This window comes from Tasmannia lanceolata, unplaced genomic scaffold, assembly GCF_043159265.1.
Source record: "Tasmannia lanceolata isolate RefF3 unplaced genomic scaffold, GAP_Taslan_0.1 ptg000004l, whole genome shotgun sequence".
Taxonomy (NCBI): Eukaryota; Viridiplantae; Streptophyta; class Magnoliopsida; order Canellales; family Winteraceae; genus Tasmannia; species Tasmannia lanceolata.
This window is the reverse complement of record NW_027518681.1, coordinates 12,593,062-12,615,146: the sequence shown is the minus strand read 5'-3', so window position 1 is coordinate 12,615,146 and position 22,085 is coordinate 12,593,062. Positions and strand designations below refer to the sequence as shown.

The 22,085-nt window shown below is 37.4% G+C and overlaps 2 protein-coding genes and 1 long non-coding RNA gene across 5 annotated transcripts; all 3 read left to right on the top strand.

Annotated features, from left to right (window-relative positions):
• The first annotated feature begins 1,658 nt into the window (after positions 1–1,658).
• Positions 1,659–6,992, top strand: LOC143875533 (cold-regulated 413 plasma membrane protein 2-like). Its single transcript, XM_077377106.1, has 4 exons — positions 1,659–1,829; positions 4,740–4,847; positions 4,936–5,006; positions 6,619–6,992. Exons 1-4 carry the CDS (start codon positions 1,750–1,752, stop codon positions 6,849–6,851), a joined length of 492 nt encoding a protein of 163 aa, XP_077233221.1. The 5' UTR covers positions 1,659–1,749; the 3' UTR covers positions 6,852–6,992.
• Positions 6,993–9,585: 2,593 nt separating this feature from the next.
• Positions 9,586–11,921, top strand: LOC143875883 (lysM domain receptor-like kinase 4). The gene has a single exon (XM_077377464.1). The coding sequence runs from the start codon at positions 9,788–9,790 to the stop codon at positions 11,744–11,746; it is 1,959 nt and encodes a 652-aa protein (XP_077233579.1). The 5' UTR covers positions 9,586–9,787; the 3' UTR covers positions 11,747–11,921.
• Positions 11,922–18,258: 6,337 nt separating this feature from the next.
• LOC143875882 (uncharacterized) lies at positions 18,259–21,452 on the top strand. Of its 3 annotated transcripts, XR_013250230.1 has the most exons (5): positions 18,259–18,884; positions 19,006–19,087; positions 19,439–19,507; positions 19,666–19,855; positions 20,801–21,452. It is a non-coding gene; the product is annotated as an uncharacterized LOC143875882 (long non-coding RNA). The 3 variants fall into 3 exon arrangements; XR_013250229.1 differs by lacking the exon at positions 20,801–21,452 and having other exon boundaries at positions 19,666–20,304; XR_013250231.1 differs by lacking the exon at positions 20,801–21,452 and having other exon boundaries at positions 18,259–18,902; positions 19,666–20,304.
• The last annotated feature ends 633 nt before the right edge of the window (positions 21,453–22,085 follow it).

Genomic DNA, 22,085 nt, shown 5'->3' with positions numbered 1-22,085 from the left:
CTTTTAAAACAAAGGCAGAGAGAAAGAGGGAGGCGGTGGGGATGGATGATGGTGTTGGTAGTGGTTTTTGGGTTTTTCCTTCTTTTTCTTTTGTATATGATGGAATGGGTTTGGGCTATTTTGATGGAATGGGTTTGGGCCATTTTTGTTTTTGTTTTTTTTTCTAAAATGAAAATTCACTTTTCTTTTAGAAACAAAAGATAGTGTGTGATTACTAAAAATAAATATTAATGATATTATTAATAATAAATAAAAAGGATTTACTTCTCGGATTTGGATGTTAAACGGATCGGATATACCATTTACCAGATTCGCATCCGCTAAGAGCCGGATATCTCATAAACGGATTCGGATAATATCTGCTTGAGACGGATTCGGATAATATTCGCTTTAAACGGATTCGGATGCGGACGGTAATCGAATTTTCGAATATCCATATACACCCCTAGGTGCAGCTTGGGTTGGGCTCAATCCGAACCCGATGGGTTCAACCTGATTTTGGATTGGGTTAGGGTTGGGAAAAGCCATTTGATTTCAGGTTGGGTTAGGGTTGAGACTTTGGGAACCCGACCCGGCCTCCATCTTCTAATTTATCGTGAATACTTTGTATTTTTCTGTTTAGCCGTAGGTTAACCTGAACCCACCAACTCAACCCGAGTCGGTTTGGAAAAAAACAGATTAGATAGATGGGTTGGGTTAGGGTTGACCATCCTCTACCCAAGGCTCAGGTTGGGTTGGGCTGGGTTAGAGTTGAGGTAATGCTATCTTGGGTTGGGCTAAACTAGAATTGAGTTGCACCCCGGTTGTGTTGAGATTTTGCTAAAAAATGAATTGGAGTCAACTTAACTAGACCCGATTTCATGGTAAAAGCTCAACAAAAATCCCCGAAAAGGGTCCAGAGTTGCACCCCTAGTACTTTGTCCAAAAAAAACAAAAGGAACAATGTTTCACAGTAAAAGAAGGGAAATGTTATCAGCACTCCCGTATTTTGATGATCGCACTCCTCACTTCATTAAAAAGTACGGTATAGCCCGCACCATAGGATGGTCCAAACCGTCCATTACATGGGCGACAACCTAAATAGGTTGTGCCCCAAACATCATCTCCATAGGCTGATCCTAACCCTCCGATCTATAGAGGGACTGAATATTAGAGGGTTGATTCTAACCCTCTATAGATTGGAGGGTTAGGATCAACCTACGGAGATGATTTTTGGGGCACAACCTATTTAGGCTGTGGCCCATCTAATGAATGGTCTGGATCATCTTATGGTGCAGGCCATACTGTACTTTTTAATAAAGTGAGGAGTGCGATCATCACATTTCCCTAAAAGAATAAATAGATAAAAATTGTTCTTTCAAGTTAGGCTAAAGCATTGTTCATCATGATCACTGGCTTGATCATCCTGTATTATCTGCCACATCTATAGATAGTAGAGATTGATTGGTAGAATTCCTGTACATTTTGGACGGTAGCAAATCCCTTACTAATTATATGATTCTAATTACCACGATTGAGCGGCTAAGATCATTTATTCTCATGGGACCCGTAGGCTGTAGCCCACAGATTTTATATGCTAATCATCACATGTTACTGTGTGATCCACTTGGCTAGAAAAGTCGCGATGCTCCACTTCTTTTTTACTTTTTCTTAGAATATCAAACCACTCTCTTTTAAAAACGTTCCATTTATCTTCCCATGACCCAAACACCGATCCAAGAAAAAAGAAGACCGTTGTTTTGGTGAAGAATGGAAAATCATCCCTCAACCCCAACCTTTTCAGAGAGGGGTCTCAACTATTTTCACTGGGGAGGGACCTTTGCTGCCATGTGAGATTCCCTTCTCTCCCTTTTGTCATGTGTTCATGAATTTTTTCTTTTAATTTTTACTGAACTACCTAATTTTTTTTTGCTGTACCTCTTTATATCTGATTGTGGTTTGCAAGTTTCTGCTCTGTTTAAGAAAAGCTAATATTGGTATTTGTATTTATGGTTTATAGATCCCATGGAGCTTCTGCCCTTACAGCTTTCATGAACTGTTGACTGCATGTGCATTTGGTGGATCTGAAAATCCCATTCTCATATGGGTTTTCACCCAAATTTGGTAGATTTCAGAACTAAAATTGAATTTGGAAGGAATGTGGAGTTGTAATTCAGCAGCCATTTTCTTGTATTTTCAGAATAATTGATACCTGTGTGTTGTAATTTGATGCTAAAGAAGCATTGTTGGATCGAACCCACAATTTCTAAATTTCCCATAGTTTCATAGAAGTAAATACATGCATTGATGTCTTTTCGTAATTGCAGTTCAATCGATTCTTCGCTCAAAGTATATGTTCTTCTAATTTGATGTTGTAATATTGTAAACTCTTAATTTTAGTAAACTCTTATATATGATGTATATGCTTACATCGATGGATTATTGGCAAAGGTAATGTTGCCTTATGGTGTGATACTTGGTTTGGTACTTCTCCCTTTATTAATCAAGCTAGTAATAGGGCTAACCAGAATGTGAATCTTTTAGTCAAGGATTTGATTAATGATACATGTAGACAGAATCTCTCATGTGTGGACAATAATATTTCAAATAGGGTTCTTAATGCTATCAAAACCATAGTTTTAAAACTCCCCCGCGTCATCGTGAACTCCCCCGAGTCAACTCCCTTTCCCCTTGGCTGCGTTCCGTGTTTTGCCACCACGTTCCGCGTTTTTCCCTACAAAGTCAATAAAAACTCCTTTGACTCTCCCGAGTTATGACTGCGTCAACTGAGTATTCAGCCGCACCAACCACATTCTTGGCTGCGTCCATCCCGAGTCAACAAGGATTTTTCTTGACGGCATTTTTACCCGCATCCGCGTTTTTAAACACTGATCAAGACCTCTACAGTGAAGATCTTTGATCATGATGATGAGCTCGTTTGGACCCCTAACAAATCTGGTTACTTTTCCATGAAATCTGCTTGGGATTTGGTGAGAAATAAATATCCTAAGAAAAGATGGCCGTTTTTTGGTTGGAAGGACTCTCTCTCTCTCTCTCTCTCTCTCTCTCTCTCTCACACACACACACACACACACACACACACACTTCCTGCTTTATATGGAATATCTTCATGAAAGCCATGCTTGTCGATAGTAGCTTACATGATATTTTGATCCCCTTTCCGTCCAAGTGTGCAAGCTGCTCAACACCGAAGGAAGAAGATATTGATCATTTGGTTGCGAATAGTGATATGGCGAGAGCATTAGAGCAATATGGAATCATTTCCTTACCTACTTAGAAGTTCCTTTGAAAATTGAAAACCAATCCATTATTGCTAGACTGGTCCAATGGTTTGATCTTTCAAGGAGGAAAAGTAGATGTCCTTTGGTTTGCTTTGAAAATTATTTTTTCTCTCATCACCTGGGAGATATGGAAGGAGAGATGCACTCAACGTATGGAAGGTAAAACAGAACCTGTAAACTGCATTACCAGGGCTGCTATGGTGTGAGACTAAGGTGCTCGCTAAATATTTCGCTCCTGATTGTTTTATTGAAGCCTGAGCGCTTGAAATTCCCATCATCCCTAATCTGACTAGAAGGTTGAGAGTTTTCCTACTGAAGTGGTTTAAACTTTAAACCCACGAGAGATGAAATAAAGCTAAAAACTGATGGAGGCTCATAGGGTAATCTTGGCATTTCTGGTGGAAGAGGGAATGTTGCCTCCTCCACCAGCGGTTCTTTTGCAGAATGCTGCCTCTTGATTTCTTCGTTGTCTCTTCTGGATTACTTAGTTGCCTCAAAGACAATTAAGGGAAATGGGTGTATGTTCCTAGTCTTTAGGCTATTACTTTCCAGGCTATTTTCAAGGTGTACTAGAAAGCAAAGTTAAAGAGAGTCACCCACCAATAAGCATAGGCTTAAAGGTTGTTTTCTTCCCATATCTGGTGGAGGTATTTTTTTAATAATTATCAAATTTACTGAAGGAAGATAATGGATACAAGAAAATACAGATCCATAAAAGGTCAATGGCTCCCTAAATCCCAATATGCAATTACAGCCTTCGAATAACATTTAGCTTCTGAATCAGCTGCTTCATTAGCCTATCCATGACAGACTCATGGACACTGTATTTCAGCATTTATGTTGCCTTTGCCACTATTTCCAGGTATCAAATTCGATGCTTCTTAAAAGTACCATGCATACGTAAAGGGAAAGTTTAGTTTCATATCTTTTGATGACAATACGATCAATTGTTCTTGATTTTTTTGTATTTTCAGCTTGTCCCTCCGTTTTAGTATTTATATTGCTTGAGTAATTCAAATGAGTTTGTGTTTTTATGTATACTATTCCTCTCATGAGATAGTTGTATATTCTCTTTATTTTGGGTAGTTTAATGTATTTAGGGAAGTTTCTGACTTCTTTTTTTTGTTTTTATTTTTGACAATTGAAATATTATACATTTGAGTGAACCCCTTAGATCAAGTTGATGCAAGCATAATTCAAACCTTATGCTCTCAAGTTTACAGTTCAGGCATCACTAAATTCTGCGGGCATTCGAACTCACTATATTTGATTTTCAGGTGTATAATAGTTTAGATTTTCTCAATATGCCATTTATGTTGTTAGATATTGAACAAGTCCAAAGCTTCTAAGTGTTGCTTTGGCATTGCAATGTTTTCAATTCATGGAGGCATGGTGCATGACCAAATTTCTTGGGCCCTACACTGAATCACATATATATTTTGATCTCTCTTTGTTCAGTTTTTTATTGATCTTGAACCATGTGAGACGGAAATCACACATGCAGACTTCTCTTTTAGTATCTTATATCTTTTTGAGTTTGCCACCTGCGCTGTTCAAAGTTTTACGGTATGCACTATTTCTCCTCCCAAAATTACTATAGACTTTATATGATTGGGCTTGTCAGTGTAGCTGAACTTTGTTTATCACATTGCAGAGGACAGTTTGGAAGTTGGGTTTCCTTTCTTGCAGTTGTATTCAATCTCTTCTATCCTCAAAGCTTCCCAGGTTTGGATTGTTTGTGTTTACTCTATACTCTGGTATAGACTTGTGGTTGAGCACAAATATTTGTGAACTCATTATGGATCTTCTCCTGCCCAGAGAGCCTGATGCTCCCCTGCCCTTCATAGTGTTGTGGCCTTTTATTCGATGACGTGTTTTAATAAGATTCTTATAATTGATCATCTTCGCGATAGAAATATGCTCATTATGAATAATTGTGATTTATGTTTAAAAGATGCAGAGTTTGTTGACTATCCGTTGCTCCATTGCAATTTCATAGTTCATATTGACTCTTGGACTTTCGCTTTATGGCCATCTTGAGGTAGAACTCTCTGCAGCATATGTTTTGCTGTAGTGCTTTGGCTGGTCTCCAAGAAAAGGAACAATGGAGTCTTTAAAGGTGTTTTAGAGGTATTAATAGCATTCAAAGACAAATCGTCTCTACTGTTTTTCATGGGGCTACTACTATTCTGAGTTCCCATGGAATTTCTGAGACTTCCTTGGGAGAAAATCCATATGAGCAGGTGTAAAAAGGAGGGTCTTTGCTCTAGGTGGGCCCTCCCCCTCCTAGGTTTTGGAAGCTTCATTTCGACTTGTCGAGTCTTAGCAATCTGGATCCGGCTGGTATTCAAGGCCTTCTTAGAAACTCCAAGATCGAAGTTAGTTGGGCTTATCTGAGAGAATGATTTTAACAAGGCAAAGGTCTTACTGCTCCTTGGAGAAATTTGGCCTGTTACTAAACATTTGGTTGATCATCTCATTATGGAGGGAAACTCTCAATGTGGCTAATTGGGTGATAGTTGGTCACAATATTGAGATTCGTCAATATAGTTGGTCATGTGATAGTTGGTCACAATATTGAGATTCGTCACATTTCGCTTGATTGTTGCTCAGTTTGATATTGATAGAAATGACTTTATGACTTCCGATAATCTCCCTCCCTGAGGAGATTTACCATATTTATACATTTATTGGTTTTTATTTTTTTGCTTTCTGCAATCCTTTTTACTTTTTGGCTTTAGATCTCCTCAGTCTTACTATTAAATGAAAAGGGTACTATAGAATAGCTGACTGCTTAGTGATTTATTTAAAAGCTAATTGTGGTTTTCAATTCACCATTAAGAGTCGAGTCATCAAGTTTGTAGAGGTTTTTTGTGGGCTCCCATGTCAGGATCAATACGGACAAAAGAAACCTAGTTTGATCGCCCAAATTTGACAACCTGATGATAGAATAAAACATAGAGAACAACTGGTCATTTTCTCCTCTTTAATATTTTCATGAAAAAATATTGTAACAATCCCTTCTTTCTTTTTCTTATCATATCTCCTTTTCGTCCTTTTCATTAATCAAACAATGGCTAATCGAGTTTAAGTTCTGCTTCTAATGATAGAAATGCTAAATAAATGTAGCAGAGAGCAGCTATAAAACCCACACAATTTGTTGCATGAAGATTGTCTAAATAGGATAGTGCATTACTATCGGGTGGAATATTTCACCCCTTGGCTAGTGAAAAGAATTATGTTAGTTTTCCTGAAATTACAATAGGATAGTGCTTCTTTTAACAATTATGGAATTTTTTTTGGCCACTGATAATCTGCATCATTACCATGTCTGCAGCTTCTCGCTTCCCCCTGTTCGTCGTCACGCCTAGTTTGGTGGCTCATGAACTACGCAGCGGCGTCATTGTTTGCATTTTGGGTACTATAATTGGGGTCTTTATTTTAATCGAGCACATTCGAGGAACTGGAGGTTGTGGCAATTGTTGGTTAGATTTGCACTACTTTTCTTATTTTGTGGGTATATCTTTTCTGTTATTCTTTCCCATATTGGATCTTTCCATGGGAGCTTGATAAGGTGCTTCATGAAATGTTAGCTTTGTCAACAAACTTGTTGGTAATTTCTGGTGCTTTCTCCTGTCTCATATGTCTCAACAGTTCTCTGCAAAATTTGTACATCCAATCTTGAGAAAGAAATATTAAGTTTTTAAGCTTTGTTTTCAGGCTATAAATTGAAGTTCCCAAAAGAATTCAATGTTCAATTAGTGTAAAAAAACTTCAGCCCAACTTCGCAGTCGATCTTCTGATTCCCAGTTTGACTAGGCTGAGACAGTGAAAACCCCACAATTTGAATAGAAAATCATGTTTTGGTCTCGTGCAGCGAAACCAAGTTTTCTCGGCTGAGTATCAAGTCGATTTTCGAGTTTCAAGCTATTGGAAATCGAACAATGGTGAAGGTTCCGAGTTTTTGTCGTCTTTTTTTTTTGTGATGTTTTTTTTTTGGTAGATATGCTTGGATAATTTACAGTGTCTTGTTTTTTTTTTCTTTTATCTCCTTTTCTCTTCTCAATTATTTGCTATTTTGGATATTTGATGTGGGAAAAATAACTGTAAGTGGGGTGATGCTTATTAAGGATGTTGATCAGCCATGAAAAGTAGTTTGGTAAGACTTTCATTTATTAATTATTTTTGCAGTTTGGTAAGACTTTCATTTATGAATTATTTTTTATTTGTTTTGGACATTTCAACATCTTGAATTTACTATTCACTTCTTGTTTCTCATGTCTGATGTGGTCTAATGGGGCTGTTTCTACAAGGGGATAGAAACCTTGGATAAGCTATTCCTTGGATTGGGTACCCTGCTTAGATAGTTTTATCTCGAATAAAAACCCCTGAGATTGGCTATCCCTTATTCAATTTGGGTTGGGTTTTATTGCTATTTTAAGCCCAAGGAAAAAAGGGTGTTCTTTTTACCCGATCTGAACCGGACCTTCTCAGCCCATATCGGGCTCAAAGGCCCCCAACAAAGGTAGTTGCAGAAAACTTTGGGGCTGTAATTGCAGGATGGATAACACCTTATCTTGGGTTTCTTTGTATTCCAGAATAGGTTTTTTTTATATAAGTTCTATCCACGTGATATTGTAAGTACTATTTTCACCCTCTGGTAGTAATTATTCTTGCCCTTGTTTTTTGTAGGAGAGTAGTTTTTCAAAATAGATCTTATAATGGACAGTTGTGCCAGAAACAATGGATAAGTCTTTTCTTGGGATATGTCTTCTCTGGAACAATCTATTCTGCCATAAAACAGCCTCTTGGTGTACCGAATGAGTCTTCTTCTCATATTTTTTTGACCGGGTATTTGTTTGGAAAACAATAATACACTGATTCCAGCATTTGGTTCAAAAAAATAAATAAATAAACGGACCTGGGGCAGGATTCAGGAACGAGGGGTGGAATTAAAGGAGGAAATGCTGGAATCTGTTTCTCGCCCAAAGAGGTGGTATTCTGATTCTGACAGCTGGAATGAACTTTTTCTTCAATTAAATTTTGGGAGGTGATTTTTTCGCCCCCCCCCCTTTAGGATAATACACCCCCCTTTTCACGTGATTTGACGTCAAGAAGTGTTAAAGTCCGCCAACAATTCACTTTAACAGTGGGGTGTATTATCCTACAGGGGGGCAAAAAAATCGTCTCCCTAAATTTTTTATTTTAATATTTTCCATCTCATTTCATGGGGAATCAGAATAGGAATCGGAATAGGATCCACTCTGATTTTGAATTAGATTCCTGATTCAGGTAATCCAATCACAACCCATACAGGTATTCGTATCATGAAAAGATAGCCATATGAATCGGTGCAACTCGGGTCGGGCTGGGTCGGGTTGAGGCCAACCTGAACCCAACCCGAGGAACCATATGCTCAACCCTAACCCCACCCAACCCGATGGGGTTCAACCCAACCCAACCCGAGGAACCGTTTCATCAACCCGAACCAGACCCGATTTTGGTCTTGTGTGGTGCATGTTGAGATGCTCCAGCCAAAACTACTGGTTTTTCTTGCCTTCAGCACCCCCTTCAATGGAAAGAGAGTGTGCCATTGCTTTACTGAATTTTAATAGCTGTACATAATAATAATTTTCAAAATTGTTCACTTTTTTATCCGTATGTTACAGAATTGTCAAGTTTCAGGTTGTTCCATGCCTCAACCCTAACCCAACCCGAAATTACCTTGGGTTCACTTTTCCCAACCCGAATCCGAACCCGAGCGAGTGGCAACCCAACCGGGGAAAAAAATCGGGTTGAACCCATCGGGTTCAAGTTGAGCCCACCCGAATTGCACCCCTACATATGATAGTGTTCGACCAATGGCACAGAAGGTAGGGTTGTAATAATATTATCCATGTAACCGCACTACCATATTTTTAAAAAGGAAGTGATAAATCAACCCCCAAATATCTTAAAGAGAGAAAATTTAACTGGCAACCAAACGTATGAGTCTTTCTCTCTCCTCTGGGTTAGAGAGAGAAAGAGGAGAGAGAAAGACACACAGGGGTTGATTTAAGATATATGGGGGTCGATTTATCAGTTCCCTTTAATAATTGCACTGACTCATCCTGTCTTTCATTATTTAAACTGAGGTCAAACGCTATTACATTTCCCAAAAAGCTCTCACAAGCCAATTAAAACCAAAGAGACAAGCTGAGTTTGTGCAATTTAATAGCAGCACCTTAAATTAAAAAAGCCCGCCGCCCTCCCCCTCTCTCTCACATTTGGTCATGGTCAAATATTGCCTTTTTTTTTGCAAATTCAACTGTGACAGAGATAGTCAACCATTGTATGCTCTCCTTTCACATTCAGCCTATCAAAAGAAACAGCATCAGACACGAAACTTAGAATAATTCCACATTTACAGATCCATTTCTAAGGCACCCATTTTATTAGAAGCCCCTTTCTTCCATCCCACCTTTTAATACCACCATAATCTCCAACACCCACTTTCATTCCTCCATATGGGTTCTCAATCTCTCATTTTTTTCTACATCCTCTGTTTCATCTCCTCTCCTTTTGTTCTTGCTCAACAGCCATATGTAGGAAATTTAATAACACAATGTGCAAGAACAGATAATTCCTCCTCTATTCTTGGATACACCTGCAATGGTCAAAACCAAAGTTGCCAAGCTTTTCTGATTTTCAGGTCAATAACCCCATATAATTCTGTTGCCTCAATTTCAGCTCTTTTGGATTCAGACCCATCACAGCTTTCTCAAGCAAATTCAGTTTCTATCAATGAAACATTTGGAGCAAACCAGCAGGTGATTGTTCCAGTGATCTGCTCTTGTTCTGGTGAGTATTATCAAGCAAATTCATCTTATACTATTGAAAGTGGAGATAATTATTTTATTGTTGCAAACAACACATATCAGGGTCTGTCAACTTGCCAAGCTCTACAGAATCAGAACAACTATTCAGCTACCACCTTAGATGTTGGAGTTAATATAACTGTCCCTCTTAGGTGTGCTTGTCCAACAGGGAATCAAAGTAGGGATGGTGTGAATTATCTAGAAAGTTACTTGGTAGGAGAGGGAGATGATCTTCCTACAATAAGCCAGAGGTTTGGTGTGGATGTGCAGAAACTTCTCCTTGCTAATGGACTTTCTGGGGTAAATTCTGTTATCTATCCTTTTACAACACTTCTTATTCCTCTGCAAAATCAGCCTACAATTAATCAGACCATCACACCACCACCACCACCACCACCACCATCACAACCACCCCCTTCCCCTCCATCAGATAACAATTCCACAAAAACTTGGGTGTATGTGGTTATTGGAGTTGCAGTGGGTGCTTTTGTCTTGGTTGCCTCAATTGTTCTTTTCTATGTCGTAAGAAATAAGAGGAAATCCAATCAAATTCCCATTTCAAATGACTTGGACAGCAATGAAATACCAGCAATTCTCATTTCAGATGAATGGAAGAAGGATGAGAAACAGTCTAAGTCAGATGTAACTAAAGATCTTATTGTAGGTATATCTGATATAGGTCACAGCCTGAAAGTGTATACATTTAAGGAATTGAAATTGGCGACGGAGGATTTTGTCCCCAATTGTAATATCAAAGGGTCTGTTTATCGAGGGGTCATTAAGGGGGATGTAGCTGCAATTAAGAGGATCAACGGAGACGTTCCAAAGGAGATTGAGTTACTCAAAAGGATTAACCATTTGAACTTGATCAAGCTTTCGGGTGTTTGTTTCAGTGAAGGCCAATGGTATCTTGTTTACGAGTATGCTGAAAATGGGCCTCTGAGTGACTGGATATTTAATGGAAATGATTCAAAGGTTTTGAGTTGGGTGCAAAGGATGCAGATTGCTTTGGATGTAGCCAATGGTTTGAACTATCTCCACAGCTATGCTGAACCAGGCATTGTGCACATGGACATAAAAAGCGGCAACATTCTTTTGGATGGTAATTTTAGGGCCAAGATTGCTAATTTTGGAAGCGCAAGGTCTGGTGAAGGAAATGAAGGTGGCTTTGCATTGACAAGGCACATTATAGGGACTAAAGGTTATATGGCACCTGAGTACTTGGAGAATGGTCTTGTTTCGGTGAAACTTGATGTTTATGCTTATGGGATTGTGATGTTGGAGAGCATTACTGGTAAAGAAGGTAGTATTATATGGGAAGGGAAAGACATGCCATTACCAGAGGTCTTAATAGCCATACTCAGTAAAGAAAATGCAAAAGAGAAGGTTACTGACTTTATTGATCCTTCTCTGCAAGGGAATTATCCTCTGGATTTAGCTATGATGGTGGCCAGATTAATCGAGCGCAGCCTAGGGAAAGATCCATCAAGTCGGTCGAGCATGGATGAAATTGTGCAGTCCCTTTCAAAGATTTTGTCTGCTTCATTGGATTGGGAACTATCAAATAGTTTCTCTGTCTCCCAAAGCTTAGCATTGACTCAGAACTAGGATGTTCTATTGAGTGCTGAGAAAATTTCTCTTTGATTTGCTGCAAGAAACTGAGTTCTGGGTATCCTTTTACATGGTTTTTATGTATTGAAAATTGTTTTAGTTGTCCTGCTTTTGGGCATGTTCTCAACATCATTATATCTATCTACAGTTAATGGTAGCTTTATGTGATGAAGCTAATTCAATATTTTTAGTTATTGTAAGAATTTTTTATGTTTTGATTAAAAAATATTTATTGCTGATAATTACAACTCTCCCCTCACTTGAGTTGATGTTTTAAAACTTTTCTTGTGTTTACCATCTTGACCTTTTTTAACCATTTCAACTGTAATTTTTAAGATAGATCAAATCTTATATGGTAAGATCTAATCATCGGATCATTAGAGGGTAAGATTAGGCTACCTACTTAGATGAGACATTTATTAGGATTATCTTTCCCAAATCTTATCTTTTTTTCTTTGTCTATACCTAGTTAGATTAGACGATTAAAATAGATGGGGAGGTAATGAAAGAAAATATCAACATTTAAGAAGCTTGATTGTACTTTTGATCTTCCTTCTTTTGTCACATCTGCCACAAATTGTTGTACTGCTAACACCCGTTTGGATCTCCATTGGTGAAACAACATTCTAGGCTCCATGGAGTTTACTCAACATCACAATTTAATTTGGACAACCTTTTATATTAGTTTTTTTTTTTAAAAACCAAATGAAGGACCTGATAACAATTGTAACAAATGATCCTTAATGGGTCGGGACACACACACACCCACTAAATAAGATCCATGGATCTGCGTCAGGACACAGACACACACACACAAAGTAAGATCCATGGAGCTGAAACGAGTGGATTGGCATCTCTGACTGAGTAGGACGCGATATTAAAAAAGAATGTGACACAGATATAGGTGGATCTAATTCGAATTTGGGTCTGTTGATAGGCCCTACTGGAAGTGAATGTAAGGTATAAAAAATAGACCTGGCAAACACGACCCATGCCCACGGGTCGACCCAACCCACTGGCAAATTTGAGGGCACGGGTCGGGGTTTTAGTGACCCACCAAAATCAATCCACGGGTGACCCAACCCGCAAAAACACGGGTCGGGTCGGGTCAACCCGCGGGTGCCCCCTGGTTGACCCAAATTATAATATGCTGAAAGTTTGAAAATAGATCTAAATTCCACTCTTAAACTTTCAGATTCCACTGTTATATATGCTGAAAGTCTGAAAATAGGTTGTGCTTTGGATGATCCAAATTCCAAACCGTGACCCCAATGTTATTAGGTTGTGCTTTGAACTGAAAGTTTGAAACTCTGACCCCAATGTTATATATGCTTTGGATGATCCAAATTCCAAACCGTGCATTTGATGGGCCATAACGTAAATAGGTTGTGCCTAAAAAATCATTAGCATAGGATGATTCTAACCCTCCGATCTAAAGAGGGACTCACAATATGGAAACTTCTATAGATCAAACAGTTGAGGCACGATCTATTTACGTTGTGGCCCATCAAATGGACGGTTTGGATCATCCTATGGTGTAGGTTGTACCGTCTATCTTGAAAATTAGGGATTGAATTTATCGCCAGCCAAAAAATCACTGTTTTGGAAAAAATTGCGGGTCGACCCGACCCGCCCGCACAGGTATGGGTCACTAGTTGCTGACCTGTAGGAATGCGGGTCATTTTGACCCGCAACCCGCGGGTCAACCCGACCCGACCCACCCTTTTGCCAGGTCTAATAAAAAATATAGATAACGATCCTAGAGCCGATGAAATGGAAGGGTCAGATCATTTAAAATTGGATACAGCATGCTGTAGCGGGCCCACGTCACTGTAAAAGGCCTATGGTCTAGAATGTATGTGCCCGGGCCCATTTGTGTACGGGCCATAATAATTAATAGTATTTACAGTGGAGCCAACACAATTAGGTGATCTAAACCCTTCATTTATTGGGCCTCCAAGTAAATAGATTGTGCACCCAAAAATCTTCTCCATAGGATTGATCCTAACCCTACCCATAGTATGATCCTAACCCTCGAATCTACAAGATAGGATCTTTTCAAATTTAAGGGCTAGGATCATCAGAATTATGATGGACCATCATCAGTTGACGGTTGATTGTCATAGCCACTTGAGCGTGTGGGCTTCAGATTCTTAGCTGAGCTGGCACTTGCGTGAAAAGAAAGTTTCTGTCACGCGGAGTATTAAAGACCGTTCATCGAGGGCCCATTAGACATCCAACGGACAGAAGTCTAACAGTTTTTTGCCGTTAAATTTTACCGTTTCGTAACCGTTGTTGCTGAGCTGGCGCTTAAAAGGAAAGTTTTGCACACGCTCTCTGTTAAATTTTACCGTTTCCGTTTGCTACCTGCTGAGCTGGCAATTTAGGTTCAGAAAAGGTTTCTATTCTCGTTTCCCCATCTGGGTTTTTAGTTTTCATTCGCTTAGCTGAATTTTTCTCTCTCAAAATCGGAGATTTCTATTCTAGCCCTCCGACTGTCGAAACCCTACCCGAGCACTGGATTTGAATGGATTTCCCATTTTCATCCTCAAAAGTCGAACTCCCTCCACACTCAGGTGAAGCAGATCAACGGATTTCCTACCAACCGTGCAGAATCCAGGTTTTTTTCCTTTCTATTTGGTGTTTTTGACGATCAAGATTTCATTTCCTATTTGGTTTTTCCTCACTTTTATTTTTTTTCAAATGGATGTTTCTGAATCTCTCTATCGCTCTCTCTATGAAAAATTTCGAATACCTGTATACGATTTTTTTTTTTTTTTGTAATTTGATTCACTTGAAATCATAACTCTGAAATTTTTGAGGATTTAGTTTCTCAAATTCAGAACACTTTGCAATTTTGCATTCCTAGACTTTGCATTATTAGATTCAATTGCTTGATTTTGACGCTTCGGCGTCAGATTTTCTTCCTTCTAAAATCATCAACAACAAGTCAATGATTTTCTATTACGAATTTGTCTCGATATTAGGAGGAGTTCGTTTCTTACTGCATCTTATCTGTTAATATTCGTTATACACATTACAAGCTTTGTGCCATTCACCAGCAATAAATTATAGTACTGGGGTTTTGCATTGTCTTGGGGATAGAAAGGTCATTTTTATATGGGCATGTATCTAAAGGTGTGTTTTGGTTGCCTTAGGGATCAGTTTTCCATATACTTATCTCACTAAACATACAAAAATACAGGGTGATAGTTGACAAACATTTCACTTGAAATCTGACAAAGAAGAAGCCCCAACGATGATATCTATATATATTTCTGATGCCCCACTCACCAATGATGACAGTGAGCAAAAAATTCACTGATTGAGTATAATTTCATTACCAAATGTAGATTTCTCCATTTGGTCTGGAGTATTTGGGAGAGTAATTGAGGAACTTTCACCAGCATATTTTAACTCGGGTATTTTGCTTTGATTTTTTTAGTCTTAAAATAGTAGTTTATGTATTTTTATGTTAGTTTAGATTAATATACACTTTCTGTGATTCATTGTGTTAGCATGTAGAGCTTTTCTTTCAGTAGCTTCGTATTTTTCAATTTTGATTTTGTTTGCCATACTGCTTGCTTTAGCCTATCTGCTTGCTGAGTGCACTGGAAACCCACAGCAATGTATCGCAGCCCAAAAGCCCAGATGCGGTAACCCATGATTCCCTTTTCCTCATGAATGCTTACAGGACGATTTAAAGTGAAGATCCCAAAGAAGTTGGGAACTGTCTTTGCCCTTCCCTACATCATCAGTCTTGGTATCCTCTGTGAATGGGTAAATCAAATCCCAAATGAAAATCATACCCAAACCCTGAATACTTGCCAATTTTATATACATGTATCCTCTTTTTCTCCTCTGTAATCTATTCTACTGCCTCTCTCTTTTCCTACATCATCAGTCTTGGTATCCTCTGTGAATGGGTAAATCAAACCCCAAATGAAAATCGAATCCAAACCCTGAATGCTTGCCAATTTTATATACATGTATCCTCTTTTTCTCCTTTGTAATCTATTCTACTGCTTCTCTCTTTTCCTTTTTTTTTCTTTTTTTTTTCTCCCACTACTGAAAAGACCAAATGGAAAACCCTGTCTCAAAAGCTTTTACACTTCTTTTCTTTTCTCCTTTGTAAAATCTTTTACACTTCGTTTTTTCCCTTCTTCTCATGGAGTATAGTTACTGTATGGGGAATTTCAGATAGCTTTTACACTTCTTTGCCTTTACATTTCTTTTAAACTTATTTGTTTTTACATTTCTTTAATTTTACCTGTTAAAGTATAAACGAATAAATAACGCCTTCTCCAACAGCTTAAGCTTTTGGAGTAACTGGTTGTTTCACATGGCATCAGAGCAAAATGCCTGGGTTCAAACCTCCTCGATAGCAGAAATCCACATGCAATGGCCAAACCCAATAGAGGGGCCACATGTGCCACGTGTAGAGGCCAACCCAAAGAAAGAGGGGGACCACACATGAGGGGGAGTGTTAAAGTATAAACGAATAAATAACGCCTTCTCCAACAGCTTAAGCTTTTGGAGTAACTGGTTGTTTCACATTACCCAATTCATAAAGCTTTTACTTTCAGAAGGCTTTTACATTTCTTTGTTTTTTACACTTCTTTGTTGCTTTCACTTTCTTTTACACTTCCTCTACACTTCTTTGTTTTTACATTTCTTTCACATTTCTCTAACACTTTTTTGCTTTTACATTTTTTTTTAACAGAGTGAATAAACTTATCCGAAGCTTCAAATCAAAATTTTCATTTGTGATACTTTTCGGTGTAAGAAGATGAATGTGGATTGAGTTATAAAGCATCTAAAATCTTGAATTGGATAAGGTGAATTCACCTCAATTGGTTTACCCCTTGCATTCATTTTGGAGAAGTGTTTCCAGATTGAGGTCCGAAGATCTCTTTGAACCGATTTCACATTCAGGTTTGTCTACAGGGTTAGAATTCAGGTTCTTATCTCAGATTTTGTCACCGGGACTCACGAAATTCGCAAAAAGGAAGAGAATTTGAGGAATTTAGAAGTTTCAGTTTTGCTGCATTTAGAGAGCGAATTTCGGTCAAAGTGTTGCAAAATTCAATTGGCTATTTCGATCAGGGTAGTGAGAGTAAGCAGAGATTTTCGAATTTTCAGCCTCGGATTAAAATCCTCTTCATTTCCCTGGAAAAAAGAGATTCGGATATTCGGCGATTTGGAAATACCAAGAAGCTGAGACTCGGAATTAAGAGGGAGGAAAAAGAAAAGAAAATTTCTTTTGGGTGTATGGAGCTTCCTCAACCTAGACCGTTTAGAACCGAAGGTATCCATTAATTAAAACGTGAGCGTTTTTCACTTAATATTTCTCCTATTTTATTTAGTTATGGTGTTGTGAAGCGAAAGAATATTTGATTTGAAGTTACTGGGTTATTTTTGGAAACTTTCTTTTCTAATCTTTTCTATAGTTAAAGTTAGAAATTTTCTTTTCCTTTTGTTTTTGGTATTTTTCTCAAATTAGAAAGAACTTGGTATTCTTAAAAGGAAAGTTGTGTTCCTATTTTAAGAAAGAAAGTTAGTGGATATTTTAATTTTGGAATTTGAAAAATTAGAAAGAATACTTTCCTTTCTTAGTTTTGTTTTTCTTTTGGAATCTTTCTTTTAAAAGGATTTGAATAAGAAATAGAAATAGAAACTTGCTTTTTATATGGTATGGTGAAAAAGGAAAGAAAGGTTGAAAAAAAAAATATTTTTAGAAAGTTTACCTTTTGATTATAGTTTTGATTTGTAGCCTTTTTGACTTGAGCTATTAAGTCTGAAGGGTTTTTATGCCTAGTTCCTTAAAGCCATCTGGCTTGAGAGCAACTGACTGAAAACTCCATACATGGGTCAATTAGAAAGCTTAATAAATCAAAGCATTGCACGTAATCAAAAGTAAAGCTTGAACTCATATGCATCAATGTCTATGATATATGCAAATCAAAGATTAGTCGGACACTGCTTAGTAGCCTGGGTGTCTGGTGCATGCCCTGCATGTCATTCACGCCAAAAGCAGTAGAGGATTACAAAAGTGAGTTCTATTCTTAGAAAGTAATGGAAAAGTGTAAAGGATGGTGGACCATATAAGATTGCAATTTTTCTATTAAGTTTCAAAAATCAAATTTCTTTTATGGTCCGATTACATTAGAGGCAAGTTTAAGGGAGCAAAGTAGGACAAATTCAAAAGAGGATTCCTTGATTAAAATATTTTTCTAATTTTTCCAACTTGGGATATAATGCAAAGTTTTAGTATGGGGGTATTCTTGTTCTTCTATTTTGAGCAATATATTAAAGAAACAGGATTAGAAATTTTTGGCTTTACTTTATAGTGGGATTTGAAAAGAAAAGTTTGTTTTCAGAATTTTGTGTGCATATTCACTGCAAACACTCACGAGACACAACTCGTCCACTAGGGTAACCTAGGCGTTTAAAGGCTTGTTGCACGTGCTAAGTGCAATCGTGATTCCTACGAAAGTGAGTTAGGATTTTATTTTGTTCCTATTTTTTCTTTATTTTCTTCTTGTTTGCTTCAAATCAAACTTATCCGAAGCTTCAAATCAAAATTTTCATTTGTGATACTTTTCGGTGTAAGAAGATGAATGTGGATTGAGTTATAAAGCATCTAAAATCTTGAATTGGATAAGGTGAATTCACCTCAATTGGTTTACCCCTTGCATTCATTTTGGAGAAGTTTTTCCAGATTGAGGTCCGAAGATCTCTTTGAACCGATTTCACATTCAGGTTTGTCTACAGGGTTAGAATTCAGGTTCTTATCTCAGATTTTGTCACCGGGACTCACGAAATTCGCAAAAAGGAAGAGAATTTGAGGAATTTAGAAGTTTCAGTTTTGCTGCATTTAGAGAGCGAATTTCGGTCAAAGTGTTGCAAAATTCAATTGGCTATTTCGATCAGGGTAGTGAGAGTAAGCAGAGATTTTCGAATTTTCAGCCTCGGATTAAAATCCTCTTCATTTCCCTGGAAAAAAGAGATTCGGATATTCGGCAATTTGGAAATACCAAGAAGCTGAGACTCGGAATTAAGAGGGAGGAAAAAGAAAAGAAAATTTCTTTTGGGTGTATGGAGCTTCCTCAACCTAGACCGTTTAGAACCGAAGGTATCCATTAATTAAAAAGTGAGCGTTTTTCACTTTATATTTCTCCTATTTTATTTAGTTATGGTGTTGTGAAGCGAAACAATATTTGATTTGAAGTTACTGGGTTATCATGTGATTACAGGGAAAAAAACCTACCCATGATTTTCTCTCACTATACAACGATTCCTCTTTCCAGCGCCAGGATCCAAGGCCGCCTTCTCAAGGTACACTCATATAACAATAGAATTTACTTTTGCTTTCTCAATGCCCTTACTTTATAAAATGTTTGTTCTTTCATATTTTATGTGGGCTATAATATTGCCACCCCATTTTCCGAGTCTATTTTAAAGCTTTTGTTTGATTACCTGCCACAACACCCCATTTTCCAAAACAATTAGTGGTTACAATCACAATTACCAATGTTTATTTACATATAATAAACCTCGTGATAATCCTGGCCCTTTTTTTTATTGAGTATAATTTCATTACCATATGTATTTCTGATGCCCCACTCACCAATGTTGATAGTGAGCAAAAACTTCATTGATTGAGTATAATTTCATTACCAAATGTAGATATTTCCCTTTGTTCTGGAGTTTTTGGGAGAGTAATTGACGAACTTTCACCAGCATGTTTTAACTCAGGTATTTTTCTTTGATTTTTTTAGTCTTAGAATAGTAGTTTATGTTAGTTTAGATTAATAAACTCTTTCTGTGATTCATGTTGTTAGAGCATGTAGAGCTTTTCTTTCAGTAGCTTCGTATCTGAATTTTGATTTTGTTTGCCATACTGCTTGCTTTAGCCTATCTGCTTGCTGAGTGCACTGGAAACCCACAGCAATGTATTGCAGCCCAAAAGCCCGGATGCGGTAACCCCTGATTCCCTTTTCCTCACGAATGCTTACAGGACGATTTAAAGTGAAGATCCCAAAGAAGTTGGGAATTGTCTTTGCCCTTCCCTACATCATCAGTCTTGGTATCCTCTGTGAATGGGTAAATCAAATCCCAAATGAAAATAATATCCAAACCTTGAATACTTGCCAATTTTATATACATGTATCCTCTTTTTCTCCTTTGTAATCTATTCTACTGCCTCTCTCTTTACCTACATCATCAGTCTTGGTATCCTCTGTGAATGGGTAAATCAAACCCCAAATGAAAATCGAATCCAAACCCTGAATGCTTGCCAATTTTATATACATGTATCCTCTTTTTCTCCTTTTGTAATTTATTCTACTGCTTCTCTCTTTTCCTTTTTTTTTTCTTTTTTTTTTCTCCCACTACTGAAAAGACCAAATGGAAAACCCTGTCTCAAAAGCTTTTACACTTCTTTTCTTTTCTCCTTTGTAAAATCTTTTACACTTCGTTTTTTCCCTTCTTCTCATAGAGTATAGTTATTGTATGGGGAATTTCAGATAGCTTTTACACTTCTTTGCCTTTACATTTCTTTTAAACTTATTTGTTTTTACATTTCTTTAATTTTACCTGTTAAAGTATAAACGAATAAATAACGCCTTCTCCAACAGCTTAAGCTTTTGGAGTAACTGGTTGTTTCACATGGCATCAGAGCAAAATGCCTGGGTTCAAACCTCCTCGATAGCAGAAATCCACATGCAATGGCCAAACCCAATAGAGGGGCCACATGTGCCACGTGTAGAGGCCAACCCAAAGAAAGAGGGGGACCACACATGAGGGGGAGTGTTAAAGTATAAACGAATAAATAACGCCTTCTCCAACAGCTTAAGCTTTTGGAGTAACTGGTTGTTTCACATTACCCAATTCATAAAGCTTTTACTTTCAGAAGGCTTTTACATTTCTTTGTTTTTTACACTTCTTTGTTGCTTTCACTTTCTTTTACACTTCCTCTACACTTCTTTGTTTTTACATTTCTTTCACATTTCTCTAACACTTTTTTGCTTTTACATTTTTTTTTAACAGAGTGAATAAACTTATCCGAAGCTTCAAATCAAAATTTTCATTTGTGATACTTTTCGGTGTAAGAAGATGAATGTGGATTGAGTTATAAAGCATCTAAAATCTTGAATTGGATAAGGTGAATTCACCTCAATTGGTTTACCCCTTGCATTCATTTTGGAGAAGTGTTTCCAGATTGAGGTCCGAAGATCTCTTTGAACCGATTTCACATTCAGGTTTGTCTACAGGGTTAGAATTCAGGTTCTTATCTCAGATTTTGTCACCGGGACTCACGAAATTCGCAAAAAGGAAGAGAATTTGAGGAATTTAGAAGTTTCAGTTTTGCTGCATTTAGAGAGCGAATTTCGGTCAAAGTGTTGCAAAATTCAATTGGCTATTTCGATCAGGGTAGTGAGAGTAAGCAGAGATTTTCGAATTTTCAGCCTCGGATTAAAATCCTCTTCATTTCCCTGGAAAAAAGAGATTCGGATATTCGGCGATTTGGAAATACCAAGAAGCTGAGACTCGGAATTAAGAGGGAGGAAAAAGAAAAGAAAATTTCTTTTGGGTGTATGGAGCTTCCTCAACCTAGACCGTTTAGAACCGAAGGTATCCATTAATTAAAACGTGAGCGTTTTTCACTTAATATTTCTCCTATTTTATTTAGTTATGGTGTTGTGAAGCGAAAGAATATTTGATTTGAAGTTACTGGGTTATTTTTGGAAACTTTCTTTTCTAATCTTTTCTATAGTTAAAGTTAGAAATTTTCTTTTCCTTTTGTTTTTGGTATTTTTCTCAAATTAGAAAGAACTTGGTATTCTTAAAAGGAAAGTTGTGTTCCTATTTTAAGAAAGAAAGTTAGTGGATATTTTAATTTTGGAATTTGAAAAATTAGAAAGAATACTTTCCTTTCTTAGTTTTGTTTTTCTTTTGGAATCTTTCTTTTAAAAGGATTTGAATAAGAAATAGAAATAGAAACTTGCTTTTTATATGGTATGGTGAAAAAGGAAAGAAAGGTTGAAAAAAAAAATATTTTTAGAAAGTTTACCTTTTGATTATAGTTTTGATTTGTAGCCTTTTTGACTTGAGCTATTAAGTCTGAAGGGTTTTTATGCCTAGTTCCTTAAAGCCATCTGGCTTGAGAGCAACTGACTGAAAACTCCATACATGGGTCAATTAGAAAGCTTAATAAATCAAAGCATTGCACGTAATCAAAAGTAAAGCTTGAACTCATATGCATCAATGTCTATGATATATGCAAATCAAAGATTAGTCGGACACTGCTTAGTAGCCTGGGTGTCTGGTGCAT

Coding starts and splice junctions, on each gene's coding strand:
- LOC143875533 (XM_077377106.1), top strand. CDS start 1,750: ATGGAAAATCATCCCTCAACCCCAACCTTTTCAGAGAGGGGTCTCAAC. Junction 1,830..4,739: donor GGAGGGACCTTTGCTGCCAT/GTGAGATTCCCT, acceptor CTCTTTGTTCAG/TTTTTTATTGATCTTGAACC. Junction 4,848..4,935: donor GCGCTGTTCAAAGTTTTACG/GTATGCACTATT, acceptor ATCACATTGCAG/AGGACAGTTTGGAAGTTGGG.
- LOC143875883 (XM_077377464.1), top strand. CDS start 9,788: ATGGGTTCTCAATCTCTCATTTTTTTCTACATCCTCTGTTTCATCTCC.